The 16,001-nt window shown below is 37.0% G+C and overlaps 1 protein-coding gene and 1 pseudogene across 1 annotated transcript in view; one reads left to right on the top strand and one right to left on the bottom strand.

The window, feature by feature from the left end:
* Ecpas (Ecm29 proteasome adaptor and scaffold) overlaps positions 1 to 16,001 on the top strand; it is a 107,923-nt gene that overhangs the window by 41,249 nt on the left and 50,673 nt on the right. The window contains exons 8-14 of the mRNA XM_032903622.1: positions 1,923 to 2,004; positions 4,326 to 4,445; positions 10,329 to 10,414; positions 10,980 to 11,058; positions 13,317 to 13,366; positions 14,326 to 14,392; positions 14,482 to 14,604. Coding sequence (XP_032759513.1) covers positions 1,923 to 2,004; positions 4,326 to 4,445; positions 10,329 to 10,414; positions 10,980 to 11,058; positions 13,317 to 13,366; positions 14,326 to 14,392; positions 14,482 to 14,604 — 607 coding nt within the window. The remainder of the gene's footprint in view (positions 1 to 1,922; positions 2,005 to 4,325; positions 4,446 to 10,328; positions 10,415 to 10,979; positions 11,059 to 13,316; positions 13,367 to 14,325; positions 14,393 to 14,481; positions 14,605 to 16,001) is intronic.
* LOC116885475 lies at positions 8,105 to 9,150 on the bottom strand (annotated as a pseudogene).

Consider the following 16,001-nt stretch of genomic DNA (forward strand, 5'->3'; position numbering starts at 1 on the left):
TCATGCATGTGTAGTGTGGACTGATACCAAGTTCAGTGCAGAGTCTCGATGTAGGATTCAGACTAAGGCTGCAGGTTAGCACTGCCAGGACACTGGATTCATTACATTTGATTTTCAGTAAACTTCTGGTTTTTCCATTTTTAGAAATTTTACTACTCAAAATTTGTAATGACCCCATATTTAGTAATGTGATACCTACATGGAAGTCTTGACCCACAGTTAAGGAGAGGGGCAAATCTTAATTTTGCTCATGGCTTTTATTGATTGAATTTGAGAGCCAAGCCTAACCTGCTAGACTAGATGAAGAGAATTGAAGTACATTATTTTCCCTAACATTCTTTCAGGTCTCAATTTTTTTCTTAGTGCTTATAATTTAGAGTATTTCTGGTATCCATTTGAGGGAACAAATTTTGGAGTGTTAAAAAAATTCTTCCTTCAAAATTTTAAGTTTGAACTGGCATCATTTTGGCTTCATCTTTATACCATATTGTAGATTTTGTTGTTGGAAGCCTAAATGTATAAAAATATATTAATTTTACTTTTAGGATAAAAAATGTATATACCATAAAAGTACATTAAGATTGTAAAATTCTGTGGGGGAGAACACATTTTATGAAGAAAAAAAAACCCTCAGAGTATCTTTCCAGGCTTTGTTTGTGCTGTTCTTTTTCTACTCCTTGCTGTACTGTCATGCTGTTAGAACCTGGAAAAAGGTATCACCACAGTCAGTGGTTGTCACAGTGAAAAGACGTAGCACCAGGTGGTGGTAGCACAGGCCTTTAATCCCAGCACCCAAGAGGCAGAGGCAGAGGCAGGCAGTTCTTTGGAAGTTCATGGCCAGTCTGGTCTAGAAAGTGAGTCTAGGATAGCCAGAGTCCCACAGAGAGACTCCTTCTGAAAAACAAGCAAATAAAAGATTAACTGCAAAAAACATAGTCAGAAAAGTAAACCTTAAAAAAAGAATGGTAAAGCAAAATAAGAGGAACAGTGAAATTTCTCCTCAGTGGGTGATGAAGGAGGTGGAGCAGACAAGCAGTGGAGCAGCCTAACACTTTTCACACAAATACAGCATAAGCTAAAGCAGAACAAATGCTGAGAGTCAGAGAGAAGACAGCATAGGAGGCCTTCAGCAGTCAAACGAAGTGAAAGATGTTGCTATTATGAGGCTTGTAAATGAATGAATGAGGCCCACTGGTGGTGATGGTCACTACTCCCCTTCTCTTTATAGAGCTCAGATAGGGATGCCTCTCTGTGACAGATGGCTTTGTCACTTCTCAGATTTAGATATTGAGGCTATTAGGCTAGTTGAAGGATTGGATGGTGCCAGGAACCAAATAACAAAATTGGAGAAAGACAATAGGTTCCAAGTTCCTAGGGTGTGAGATTTGAGGCATAAAACCATTTTGTTTATCATTTTAAAATTCTAAATGGTTAAAAAGAAGCATCAACCACTGACCTAGGGGCTTTTGGAACAAGGGCAGTACATGTCTGCTTTTCAGAGTCACTCCATGGTGTTGTTGACTCTGACCACCTGTGTGGGAACTTTGTCCAGTTTTCTCCCCACCTGTGATGCCGAGAAGGGCCATTGCTGCAGTCATCAGTTGAGTCAAGAAGGAAGAACTGGATCTGTAGTTTTCTTTCTTTTTTTTTTTTTTTCCCGGAGCTGGGGACCGAACCCAGGGCCTTGCGCTTGCTAGGCAAGTGCTCTACCACTGAGCTAAATCCCCAACCCTGGATCTGTAGTTTTTAAAGCTAAGTTTGGCAGTAGTCACTTTTATTTCTTCTCTTCCACAGTATCAGTTGTCAATTCAATTTGTGTGTTTCTGACATTTTTCTTTGATGATAACTATTAGGATTATTTTTTTAATCATTGAAATGGGAACAAAAATAATTTTAACTATTTCTATTGAAATCTTTCATAGCTTAATTGACTGGAATAATCCTGCCATCATTAATAAGATGTACAAGGTATACCTTGGGGATATACCACTGAAAACAAAAGAGGTAAGCTGTTTTGATTTAGTCTCAAATTAGCATAAAAGCATTTTGTTGATATGAGCTGTATTTTTCCCCTAGTTTGTAAGCTGAATCCATGGTTTTTGAATTACTAGTTTTAAGCCCTGTTTGTCTGTATGAATTAAACTCCTGAAAGGCGAGTTTCATAGATTTGGTGTTTTCAGTGAAGATGCATAAATAATCTAGATGAGGGATCTGCAAACTTTCCACAGTCTCTGAGCCTGTAACTACTCAATTTCTATAACATGAAAGAAGCAATAGGCAGTATATAAATGAACGGATATGGTTATATTTCGGTAGAAATGATATGACTGATACTTGAATGTCATATAATTTCATGGGCTACAAATATTATTTCTTTTATTTTTTTCCACTTAAAAATATAAAAGCAATTTTTAGAAGTCTCAGTTCTTGAAATAAATGATGGGCCATATGTGATTTATGAACTATATTTTACTACTTCCTGGCTTTGAATCTAGAACAAAAGATTGTTTCTGCAGCCTCCAAGTAAGATCATTGCTTAATAAGGTCTTCTCACTGTGCCAGTCCAAACACACAGTGTGATTTGTGTATTTGGTTGCTTTCTTTTAAGATCATAAGTAGGAGCTAATAATTCTAGCTAGATTAAATTAGTTTAGCAGAAAGAAGAATGAATTGAGACCCTTGGATTGTAGCTTTGCGTGCCTATACACAAATGTGTTAGGAAGAGAGATTTGGCTAATCATTCAACTCCTCTCTGTCTCATATTCTTTGTGTAGAAAATGAAAGAATTGGATAGAGTACAGTCTATTGACCTCTTCGGAGTCACACATTTTTAGAGATTGTCAGTTGTTTTTTAAAGTTGATATTTGCACTGATATCATAGAAGTGATGGTGGTGCCACAGACCAAAGCAAAGCTGTGCCTTGTGCTTATGGAAGGAGAGGAAGGGAGAGGGAGAGCAGGACACAAAGGGATGGGGGGGGGAGAGTCAGAAGGAGAGTCCCCAGAAGGAGGGAGAGGGGGCAGAGTAATTGTGCTTTTTTTTCTTTTTTTTTTTTTCTTTTTCTTTTTCTATTTTTCAGAGTTGGGGACTGAACCCAGGGCCTTGTGTTTGCTAGGCAAGCGCTCTACCACTTAGCTAAATCCCCAACCCAATTGTGCTTTTTCTTAAGAATATCTTCATGAAGCATTAGAAATTATTTTACTTGAATAGGTACATAAGCTATATGTATTATGACTGGTATTTTGACAGACCTTTTCTCTCAAAAGAAAAAAGAACATATTAATGAAAACTGAAGTGACTTTTTTTTAACCTCTCCTTATTGGAATGGTAAAAATTGAACTTATAAGGAAATATTAGAATTGTAGGAAATTTGAACTCATTGATTTAATAACTTAGCAATATACTTCCTGAAGAGATTGATGTTGCAAGAAATATTTAAAAAATATGTATTGGGATATTTTATGTTGCTGTTTGTTTAACTAAGTAAGACAGTTATTTTCCAGATAATTGGTGATAATTACAGAAGCATGCAACCTAAGGACTCCATCCACACTGTAAGACAGACAGGGGGACTTTATTTAACAGCATCTGCAGGAGCTCACCAATTTGGCTTAAACTCTAAATTATAATTAGGCTTTCAGAAACTATTATTTATTAAGCTTTGGTTTAGAATCAAAGATCTACAATTACTTTTAAAAAGGACAAAAATCATCTCTATTTTCTCACCATGTGTCCATGCAAGCTGGGATTTAGCCCATCAAGCAAAACAGCTACCACAGCAGTTTGAAAACAGAGTATGAAAAAAACCCAGCTCTGTTCTAGATGCTTCCAAAAATAAAATGATTCTCTTCTTCAGTGCAGTTTTTTAAAAGTTTGCCTTTTAAAAGAAAACTATTGCTTATTAAGACATTAATTTATTGATGTCTCAGATTTCTCGGTTTTAATATCTAATGTAACAATTGCTGGTTGGTGATACTGGTAAGTGAGAGCTTTTGGAATCTTCAGTAATTAAAGCAATTTCAGAAAAAAAAAACATTTGTTTTATGTTTGTGAGTATTTTTGCCTGTCTGTATTGTGTGTACCATATGGGTGTCTGTTTCCCATAGAGGCTAGAGGAAGGTACTGAATTCCCTGAAACAGTAGTTATGACTGTTTGTAACCCACCATTTGGGCCCTGGGAATCAAGTTAGTTCCTCTGCAAGAGTAACAGGTGCTTTTAAACTCCTAGGCTTTCTCTCCAGGACCTAGGACTCTTAAGTACCTTTAAAGAGTAAAAAGACAAAAATAATTTTAAAAAGCTGTTATAACAAACATGTTTTTCTCAGGGAGCAGTTCTAAAGCCAGAGCTAAAAAGAGACCCAGTCAGTACCAGAGTGAAGTTAAAGATCGTTCCTCATCTCCTGCGTTCTAGACAAGCTGCTGAAACGTTCCCAGCTAACATTCAGGTAATCTCTATTGTCTGGAGGGAAAAAGTGGTTTCAACAAATAGCTTTACTTACCCCCGAAATGGAATCAGTGAATATTCAGGAAGTAGGCTGATATATATATATCTCATGACTAATAATTTTATTTCTTAATTTTAGCTGTGTAAATTATTATATAAAAATATATGATGGTAACTTCATCCAGACCAGTTTTCTAGTCTCATAGGAAACAAAACTAGGCTGGAGGATGGTGGTGCACACCTTTAATCCCAGCACTTGGGAGGCAGAGGCAGGCAGATTTCTGTGAGTTTGAGGCCAGCCTGGTCTAAAGAGTGACTTCCAGGACAGCTAGGGCTGTATAAAGCAAACAAAACCAAAAACCAAACCAAAACAAGCAACAACAGAGTAGAACAAAGCAAATAAAAGAACCAAACAAACTAGTGTGTGTATCTTCAAAAATATTATCATAGTTCTGTAAATAAGAGGCAGTGGGCAGTTCTGACTTTGCCTTCTCAACATCCTCACCTTCTGTGCTTGTAGATGATACTAGCTCACTGTTTTCTTTTTTTTTTTTTTTTTTTTTTTTTTTTTTAAGATTTATTTATTTATCATATACAAGTACACTGTAGGTGTCTTCAGATATACCAGAAGAGGGCATCAGATCCCATTACAGATGGTCGTGAGCCACCATGTGGTTGCTGGGAATTGAACTCAGGACCTCTGGAAGAGCAGTCCATGCTCTTAACCTCTGAGCCATCTCTCCAGCCCTCACTGTGCTTCTTGATGTAATGACTGCAGAAGTCTTTCCCCTTGTCTCCTAGCCCCATTGAGTCTGTCTTCTACAAACTATCTTTGTAGTGGGAAATTATTGACGGTGTGGATGGGCGGGTATTGGGTGGGTAAAGGGTACTAGATCCTTCAAAAGGTCTTATTTTTAACCAAGTTACATCTGCCTCAACCCTCAAGGCAAATTTTTGGTAATCTAATGTATTTATATTAGTTCATGTTTAAAATTATGATATAATGCACTTGACATTTGCTGTCTTAGTCATTTAATACAGTTACACTGGCTTTAGAAAAATCCATTGCTACAATTATTTTCATCCTGTAAAACTGAAACTGTTTATAGAACATTATCATTGTTCTTTACCCCCTGCCAATCATTATTCTGACTTTTGTCTCTGAATTTCAGTTCTCTATGAATGTCTCATATGTGAAATTTAATAGTATTTGCTTGTGACTAGCTTGTTTGAGTACAATGTCATTGAGGTCTATCTGCTGTAGCATCCTGGCATACTTTACATTTCAGTTTTTATATAATGCTGCCATGAACACGAATGTTCAGGGATCTCTTTGGAACGTTGTTCTCAGTTCTTTTATGAATAGATTCTACTTCTAAGTTGTTCGATTATATGGTAATTTTCAGGTTTTGAAGAGTTGCCATACCGTGTTTGTTGTTGGCTGTATATGATTCACCCTTTCTCCATATCTTAGTAACATTTAGTTTTCAAAGGGAATTCACAGGGAAATGATAGCCTCCCTAGTAGATATGATGCCATGTTTCTTTGTAGTGTGCTTTTTACTGTTTTCTCTCTCTCTCCCCTCCCTCCCCCTCCCTCCCTCCCTCCCCTCTCCCCCCCCTTTGCCCTTTTCTCCCCCACTCCAACTCTCCCTTTCAATTTTGTTTTTCAGATGGGAGCTGCTTGCTTCCTTGCTTAGACTTAAGAATTTCCTAGCACAATTCCTAGTAGAATTGTGTGCCCTACTCCCCTCTCTGCTGGGATTTGGTCTCATTTTGGCTAGCACAGGGTGTGTGCATGCTGTCATAACCACAGCGAGTTCATGTGTGTAGCTTGTAGACTCCTTTTTATGGCAGGGCAGCATTTTGTCTTGGGCTTGGGTTTGGACTGTTGGAGATCCTCCATGGTGACTGCAGGGTTGACAGTGAGGGCAGGAGAAGGCCCTTCCTCCCTCACCAAGCTGTGCCCAGTTGTGTCATGTCTCATCTATGCACTGAGCCCAAACTGGTTGCTGCAGAACTTCAGTTGTGACCTGGAGTGTGATACTGGGAACCCCTACGCTCACATATATATTCTATATTATGTATGAAATGCCTGTTAGATTGTTCTTACACCTAACCATGTTTATGCTGTTCCTCAGCTACTGTCAGTGCTTAACAACGACTTTGGGTTTGCCAGTTAGCAGTGAGCATCTGCTTCTACAGTTGCTATTATGCTGCTTCTGCAAGAGAGATTTTTTAAGTTTTGGTAGCAGATAAGATAGTCATAATTTTATTGGATTTATTATAGAAGTTCTTCACATTAAGGTGTTAACTGTTTAAAGGTGTTTGCTGCCAAGCCTGACAGTCCTGAGCTCAATCTCTGGAACCCACATTGTGGATGGAGAGATCTGACTCTTTCACATTGCCCTCTGATCTTCCACACGCATGCCATGAAATGCCCCCACCACCAATAAAGAAATATAAAACAATAAAAAATGAAATGACAAAAATATAATCCAGTATTAGACTATTTTTGGACCTGGTGTTTTAAAAATCATTCATTTTATAATTTGGCAAGATGATAAAAGGATTAATTGGAATGCTGATGTTTTATAGAAGAAAAAGATTTATGATTCACATATGATATACAACTGTTAGGTGTTTTCCCTGTTTGTAACAGAGGTGGAATATCATATGCTGTCAAAGGTGTACCAGGGAAGAAGAGGCTCATCTGCATAGCAGCTTGAAGGACTATGTGACTGACGGGGGAAGAGAGGCAGAATCAACTGTTAAGTAGAATGGTGATCCTGTCATTAGAAATGCGAATACAAGGAAAAATAGAATCTTACGGAAGCTGGGCAATAAGTTTTGAAAACACTCAAAACTGGACTTATTTTCAAAACACAAAATTACTAGAAATGTTATTTAAACCCTATGAGATACATGAATATTTGATCCAAAACTTCTGGGAGATGCTCATGTATATTACGTACCATCTTCTGAATCAGAATGATCAGAACACTACCTAGGAAATGGTGCTTGGAGACTGGTATCTAAGTTGGTCCATGGCGATTTTTCCTGCTTATGGAAACAAGACAGATCTGCAATCATTGCAATGTTAAGGAATCCATTCTAGATGTGGGAGACTGAGGCCTTTATCACCGAGAAGGATGAAATGGACACATAAACACCAAGCCATAGACTGGTGAGGTACTGTGGTAGAAGCCAGTGCCCACCAATACAAGAAAGAGTGTGTTCAGTGGGAAAAGAGGTGTGCCCTGGAACATTGTAGGTACAGTGGCATGCTTTAGTGAATAGCAGGACATGTGGACGTGTTTATTACAGGAGAGGGAATCTGTGCTGGATATGGGTAAAAGCAGCAGCATGAGAGAGACCTAACCATGAAAACTGTATTTGAGGAGCTTTTGTTCACATACAAGATGTGGGACCAGAAGGGGAAAATTCCTAACTGTTCACCACTTACTAAGAACAAAATGAGATTACCAGCTTCTGTTCTCTAAGCTTCACCCATTATTTTAGTCTTTGGAATATTGGTATGAGGTAGGTGTTAATAAAATTTGTTTTTTTGTTGTTGTTGTTTTATGGTTTTTAATTTTTTTTAAGAATCACAGAACATTTAATTGCACATTAAATTCACATCCATCATCAGACACTGGGATTATATTGGTCACTTCCACTGGTCAGCAGGGGGTCCTCCACCAGTGGCTCCCCTGGCTTCCATTGCAACATTTTTCTTGCCAGACTTAGTTCTTTTTCAGCCTGAAGAATCACCTCTTCTACTTCACCACCCTGAAGCAAGTTTTCTAATTTTTTAACATCTGGTTCCAATTTGACCATATCCAGCTTCTCACTGGTGATCTGTTCTGTGTATTTTCTGTAGGCTGCTGCTTCAGAAGGCTGCATGTGGCCAATCCCACCAGACCAGTAGTCTTCTTCACCAGCCCGCCATGACTCTTAAAAAATTTTTTTTTATTCAGTGTATTTCAATCACATTTTTCCCCTCCTTCAAGTCATTCTAGAGTCTCCCCACCTACCCAATCCAATGTTGGTTCTTTATCTCAGCTCTCAACAAAATAACAGCAAATCAAAGAACATTCCTCCATACACACTATAGTAACCTCCAAACAAAAATCAAAGCAAACAGGCAAAACACTAATAAGAAAGAAAAAAAAACCCTCCATGAGTTTGTTTGGTGTTGGCCTGGTATTGGGAATGTGGTTGATGTATCCAGTGCCGCTCCACTGCCAAACACTGATACACTGATCTTCCTTCTGCCAGTAGGTACCAGAAGCAAATAGCTTCTTGGTTAGGGGTGGGACTTGATGTCCATTTCCCCATCTCTGTGCTGAGACCCTGTCTGGCTTGTACCTGTGTGGATCTTGTGAGTGCTGCTACAGTTTCTGTCAGTTTATCAGTACATCAATATCGCTATGTCTTTATCATCTCTGCTTTATAATCTTTCCACCTCCTCTTCTTCATAGTCTCCCAAGCCTTGATTCTTGGGAAGGAAGAGCTGCTTTTGTGATGTGATAGTGAGGTACTTATCTTTTTTTTTTTTCTTTCTTACCTCTGAATTTTATTTGTAGTGATGATGGGTGTAAAAATTTAAATATGAGACAACCTGGTCAAAGAAAACATGCCAATCCTACCTAACAGCCTTAAAAGTGGCGTTTGCAGAGTGGGATCATACCGTTGCACACTCATTCCCGAAGTGCAAATGTTGCTATAATTTAATGCTGCTTTTGATTCATTTTCACAAATTAAACATTACACAGGATTGAAAAGTATACCCAGGGCCTTTACCCATGTCCCAAAGGCCCTCCCATTCAGTCTTCTTCCAATGTTAACATGGACCCCAATGTGTTCATTGGAGTTTAAATTTACCTCCTACAGTCAACAAAGTATACATGAACAGAAGCTCTGTATATAACCATATAAAGAAGACTACATCATAAAGTCCAAGGGATCCAGGTGACATGAATATATCCACAAACTCTGTCTTTACCATCCCCTTCTCTGAAACACGACATACGTGTGTTTCCTTCCTGGAACACAGTCAAATGCTTCTACATCTTTGATTTCACTGTGGTTCTAGAGAAAACTCCAGCATCACCTGACCGTTCCAGTCAATTGAATGAAAGGGGGGCAGACAAAAGGCTGGTTGCTGCTCGGACTCTATAACCCGAATGACGCTGACCCTGGGAAAGGGAAAAGTCAGTTCCTCTTCTGCCCGATTCCAGCCATGCTGCTTTCCTTTTTTTTTCTTAAAGATTTATTTATTATATATGAGTACACTGTAGCTGTCTTCAGACACACCAGAAGAGGGCATTGGATCTCATTACAGATGGTTGTGAACCACCATGTGGTTGCTGGGATATGAACTCAGGACCATAAAATTTGTTAAAAACAACAAAGTAAAAGATAGGACCAGTGACATGGTTTATCAGGTAAAGGAGCTTGCTATCACACCCAAGAAACCTGAGTTTGATCCTTGGAACCCACATAAGAGAATAAAAACTGACTCCAATTATGTGCTTTTCTGTCTGTTAGCACAGGGGATTTTTCTCTCTCTGCCATGGCTTGATTTTCTTTTAGTGGTAGTAAATGAAGGTCCATTCTACAAGTAATCCCAGCTGAGTTTGTATTTTGAAACTGAAAAACACTTGGTAAATTCTTAACTTATATTATCATTTTTGGATATATAAATAATATTTTACCTTTTAAAATTGGTCAGCTAGTGTTGTTCAGTATAGAAACTATACTAGTTTTGAGGAGTGTGGTGTAGTGCAGAGGTTTGAATCTTGTTGAATCTTGACTGCCATTTGAAAATGCCAGATTGTTATTTGTTAATGGGTGTCTTTGACTTTGTTCATTTTACATAGGTGGTATATGATGGACTTTTTGGCACAAATACAAACTCAAAGTTAAGAACATTGTCCCTGCAGTTTGTACATCACATTTGCATAACGTAAGTTTTATTTTATTTTAGAAACTAATTAACTATTCACTTTTTTTTAGAGTAATCAAGTTTCAGATATTTTTCTTCCATCTTTCCTAACAAGCAATTTTTGTTTATATTAGAGGGCTTCCTCCCCACCTCCCTCTAGAGCTGAGGATCGAACTCAGGGCCTTGCACTTGCTAGGCAAGAGCTCTACCACTGAGCTAAATCCCCAACCCCTCCTTTCTTTCTTTCTTTTTTTTTTTAGATTTATTTTTATCACTTTAAAATTAGTTGTACTGGATATGTCTGTGTGGGCATGTGCATGTATGTGATGGTTCCTGCAGAGTCCAGAAGAAATTGTTGAATCTCCTGGAGCTGGAGTGGCAGCTTGTGAATAGTTTGTAAATTGCCCAATGGCAGTGCTGAGAATAACACTTGGGTTCTGTGGAAGCCAGCAGTACAAGCGTTTACTGTTGAGTTATGTATCAAATCTCTAGAAAGATTCAGTTCTTAAATAAAGTTTAGTTTCTTTTATTGCTAATATTTTAAATGATCTTCTGAAAGGATATCTTGATTTTTTTTTTTTTCAAGTTGCCCAGAAATCAAGATTAAACCACTTGGTCCTATGCTTTTGAATGGTCTCACTAAGCTAATAAATGAATATAAAGAGGTAAGTGACTTGTCTTAAATTTTAGCATTTCATAAAGTATTTAATGTAATAAATCTTCTAGGCCCATCCATTGATATAGTTAGTTTGGCATTGACCTTTGTTTCTTAACATTTTTATTTGAAGTGACAATTTTATATACTATTGCCATTTTTTTGCCTTTTAAAGAATAGTTGTGGGGCTGGAGAGATGGCTCAGTGGTTAAGAGCACTGGCTGCTCTTCCAGAGGTCCTGAGTTCAAATTCCAGCAACCACATGGTGGCTCACAACCATCTGTAATGGGATCTGATGCTGTCTTCTGGTGTGTCTGAAGACAGCGGCAGTGTACACATATAGATAAAATAAATAAATCTAAACAAAAAGAAATGAAACAAGATTATAAAGTTTAAAAAAAAAATAGTTGTTAAAACTGATAATATCTTTAAGGATCACTTAAAGGATCATCACTTTAAGCCATGAATGGAAGCGAATATATTTTATGATACATGTATGTCCTATATAAAATTGAAGTTAAATTAATTTTATGCTTTATTTCTATATAGAACTATTTACAGTTGACTTAAATAGTGTTAATTATTAAGGGGCTCATATTTTACTAATTTATAATTTTATCAAAATATATATATATTCAGTACACTTTTGGTTCTTTAAATAAGTGGTAGGATTTCTTGGAGTGTAGAGTTTCAATATGTGATTTTCTTTGCTATGTTTCTTCCATTCTCTCTTATATATCTTGAATATGCTAAATAGATAAAGAATTAAGTCCAGGTAACATTGAATTTCTCAGGCTTAGTTAAACATGAGTCCATCTTTGCAGTACTTGAGATCAGTATCTAAAGCTAGAGTTGTATTTGCATCCTAGGTCTGTTCTTTGATGAGCTACTCAAGTTGTTTGGACTCTTGTTTATAGTATTCTGAAAATGAAATGTGTTAGCAAAGTTGTTTAGCATAGGCAGGACACGTTATTTAGATATTACAGATGGAACTGTTGATTTGTTTATACAATTTGGGATCAAGCTTTTTTCTTCCATTGGATAATGCGTACCTTTTTTTTTTTTTAAAAGCATTAGAAGTTAAAGTAAATTTTTTTGCGTTGCTTTTTGAACCCTGACTGTCCTGGAACTTGCTTGTAGATCTGGCTGTCCTTGAACTCAAGAGTTCTGCCTGCCTCAGCTTCCCAGTGCTGGGATTAAAGGCGTGTACCATCCCGGGACACTTGGCCATTTTTTCCCTTCAGGGTCTAATACATTTTAACATTGTTTTATGGCATAGATTATGGTATAATCAGGTGCTTTAGAGTGGCTGGTAGAAATAAAAATGCTTTGAAACTTTTAGAGAGAAACCATATTGCAAAATAAGTTTCGGGTGGGTTCAACCTTGTGGTTTATGATAGGTATGCATGTAGGGTAACCCAAAATTATAAACTGACGTAAAACATACGTGTGTGTGTGTGTGTGTGTATGTGTGTGTGTGTTCCCTCCATCCCTCCTTCCCTCCCTTCCTCTATACCTCCCTCCCTCGCTCTGTCCGTCTTTCCTCTTCCCTCCTTTTGTAACTCAGTTGCAGATTAGGTGACAATCATGTTAGCAAGTTGGACATTCCTGACCCAGTCCAGACAAAACACAGAACCGAATCTTACTTCCCAGTAGCATTTACAAACTTTCCCAAGAGATGTCAATAAGTCAATAAGTTGGTGTTCAGCCATTGGACGCTGAATTCTAGGTCAAATGGACAGTGTTTATCTTATAGCAGTTTTACTGTGTTCTGAGTAATGCTGATTCTCAGTTTTTGCGACGCTGTAAAGCTCTGTCTATATCTTAGGTGGACGCTACTTACTTTCAAATGACTCAGATCTCATTAATTTGCTATGGTATAAGAAATGAAAAGAAGCCATTTATTTTATTGTAGGTGTTTAGAAAATTGTACTTATGTGTATTACAGTTTTGTTGGGGGAGGGAAGATAAGGGATAAATTTCCCAATAAGTCAAGTGTATTGGAAATTAATTTGGTGTTGGCAGAATACATGGTATTGAAAATACGATGAAAATAGTGCCAGATAAGAGAAGTCTTTCATGTGTGACCAGTGTATTTGGATGCAAGATTTTGTTTGTATTTTCTTGTGTTCTGGGTTAGGATTTTTTTGTGGTTTGGATGGTATTTTTATGTAGGACACTGACTGAGAAGTAAAATAATACATGTGATTGTGGCAAAAGGGCTTGCCGTTTATTGCATTTTTTTTGTTGCTTTTTTATAATTTCAAGGACCCTAAACTATTGTCAATGGCGTATTCAGCTGTTGGAAAACTCTCTAGGTGAGTAATGTTTTTTCTTTCATTTTTGCTTTTTTCTGTGAGAGATAATCTGTTGGAAAATGAGAAAAATTTATCTGGTATTAATGGATGGAGAATAATTTGCTATGATTCCAACAGGAAATGTATTTTATAGCAATAAACTAATGTCTTTTTAGAAAAGATATGAGTCATTTAAGTTTGAAAAATATAATATAATCTTAAATTTAGTTTTCTAATTAAGTTTTAAACGTAATTGCGTCAAAATAGGTTACTATTATGCTTGCATAATGGATTACAATAGACATTCAGTTAACCTTAAGTGTTCTTGTTGCTTCTTATCACTAAATCTTTTAATGCCCTCTGATAGCACTTGTATTATGAACATGAATGTCCTGTTTTCAAAGATGTGTCTATTTCCATCTGCTCCATACGATCTCCTCACTTCAGTTCCTTCTGGTGTCATCTTTCTTCACTCACACTGGGGGGAAACAGATGAAATGTTTCCAGTGGCTCCATATGCTACTGTGCCTCCACACACTGGCTGTGTATGGCTCTTCTTTGATATAAAGGGAAAATAGGATTCAGAAGAAAGTCACCCAAGGTCATTTTACAGCATGGGATTGTCACAGACTTTGTCTTTATGTCTATCAGCAAAAAGTAGGAAAACCTCCTACTATGACAGATTTTCATTTAACTTGTAATTTTTTATCTCGTCACATTAAAATCAAGAAGATTACCTGAGTATATGGAATATTATAGAAGGAATATCTGGAAAACATATATGTTAGTGGAGGATTATATAATTGAAAAGTTAAATAATCACTTTAAAAAATATTTGGTCCTGGAGAAAGTAAGCTAATGACACCGACATTCAGTGTTGTGAAAGTGTGAGTTGAGGAATGTTTCTATATATAGCTTCTTTTTCTCTCCTTTCATTCCATGGAAATTTATGATAATGATATTCATACATTCTCTTACAGTCGAATGCCTCATTTATTCACTAAGGATATAGCTCTTGTACAACAGCTTTTTGAAGCCCTGTGTAAGGTAGGGAAACATTGTTAAGTATATACTTCTTCATGGATACTTTCCTGAAAGTCAGCAGGAGAGAACCACCGTTTTTACTGCCTTTACAGGAAGAACCTGAGACTCGACTCGCTATTCAGGAAGCATTGTCTATGATGGTTGGAGCTTATAGTACCTTAGAAGGAGCACAGAGAACTTTAATGGAGGCACTTGTAGCTTCATATTTAATAAAGGTAGGCCCACCTATATGAATGACAATGGCCAGGTGTGTGTGTGTGTGTGTGTGTGTGTGTGTGTGTGTGTATTTTAGATTAACTTTTTTGTGTAAATTGTCCATATCATTTTCAGTAAGTGTGTAGAATTACATACTATTCCAAACAGGATAAATGAAAAATCCTCTTTCTGGTTTTCTTTTTAAATATGCAATATACTTTAGTATCTCTAGTCATCCTTTTATATACTGGGGCACCAGAACTTACTTTTTTGTATCTAACTTCCTTGTTACCTACCTTTCCTGATCTTTCCCTGTCCTTCCCCCGGGCTGAGGATTAAACCCAGGGCAGCACTCTACCACTGAGCTAAATCCCCCACCCCCCCCTCCGTCCTCTTCTTTATCTGTAAACTGGCTATTCTCAGTTTCCATGAGAGCGACTTTCTTAGAAAGTTGTCTTAGGAAGACTGACAGGACTCTTAGAGGTATGGAGTGAGATAGCGAGGCATTTGTTTTTCTCTGCCTAGTTAACCTGTTTTCTAGTTCATTCGTGTTGCTGCATTTGACAGTACTACTTTTTAAATTGTTTTATAATTCTGAGGATTCAACCCAGGTTCTTGCTCAATTACAAATACTATGCAAATACACTTCTACTGAGCTTATTGCCATATTGTATAGTGTTTAGAAGGAAATTTGATTGTTTTTCTCTGTAAAATTTTGATTATTAAGAGGTATATTGGTTGTATTTATGACTTATGATTGGTTTTAATTCTTCATAATGGAAATGAGGTTTTGGGTTGAAGGGAATATTTGTAGGTATTTTGGAATGTCTATAGTATGTGTAGTATATAAAATATAGATTATTACAGGCTATGTGTATTCGTAACAGGTATATATTATAGGTTATATGTATATGTGTGTTATATGTAACATATATATGTTATATGTATATATAACCTGTAATAAATAATAAAACATTATCGAATGTTTGCCTTAATTAGTTCTTTTTCTTTTATTTTAAGAGATAGAGGAAATTGAGAAAGGTAATTAATAGAATATATGGATGAGATTAACATGAATTTTTTTTTTTAAAGATTTATTTATTCTATACAAGTACACTGTAGCTGTCTTCAGACACACCAGAAGAGGGCATCAGATCCCATTAGAGATGGTTGCGAGCCACCATGTGGTTGCTGGGATTTGAACTCAGGACCTCTGGAAGAGCAGTCAGTGCTCTTAACCACTGAGCCATCTGTCTAGCCCCGTGAATATTTTTTTAAATTAGACTACCATGATAGATTTAAGCATGCGATGGAATTCTTAAGAGGGTCAGAAAAGCATCTGATGTCTACTGAAATATGAAGAGCAAATTATATGTGTTTAGAAGCTTGCTCTGTGTGTGTGTGTGTGTATATATAT

The sequence above is a fragment of the Rattus rattus genome, chromosome 1, assembly GCF_011064425.1.
Source record: "Rattus rattus isolate New Zealand chromosome 1, Rrattus_CSIRO_v1, whole genome shotgun sequence".
Taxonomy (NCBI): domain Eukaryota; kingdom Metazoa; phylum Chordata; class Mammalia; order Rodentia; family Muridae; genus Rattus; species Rattus rattus.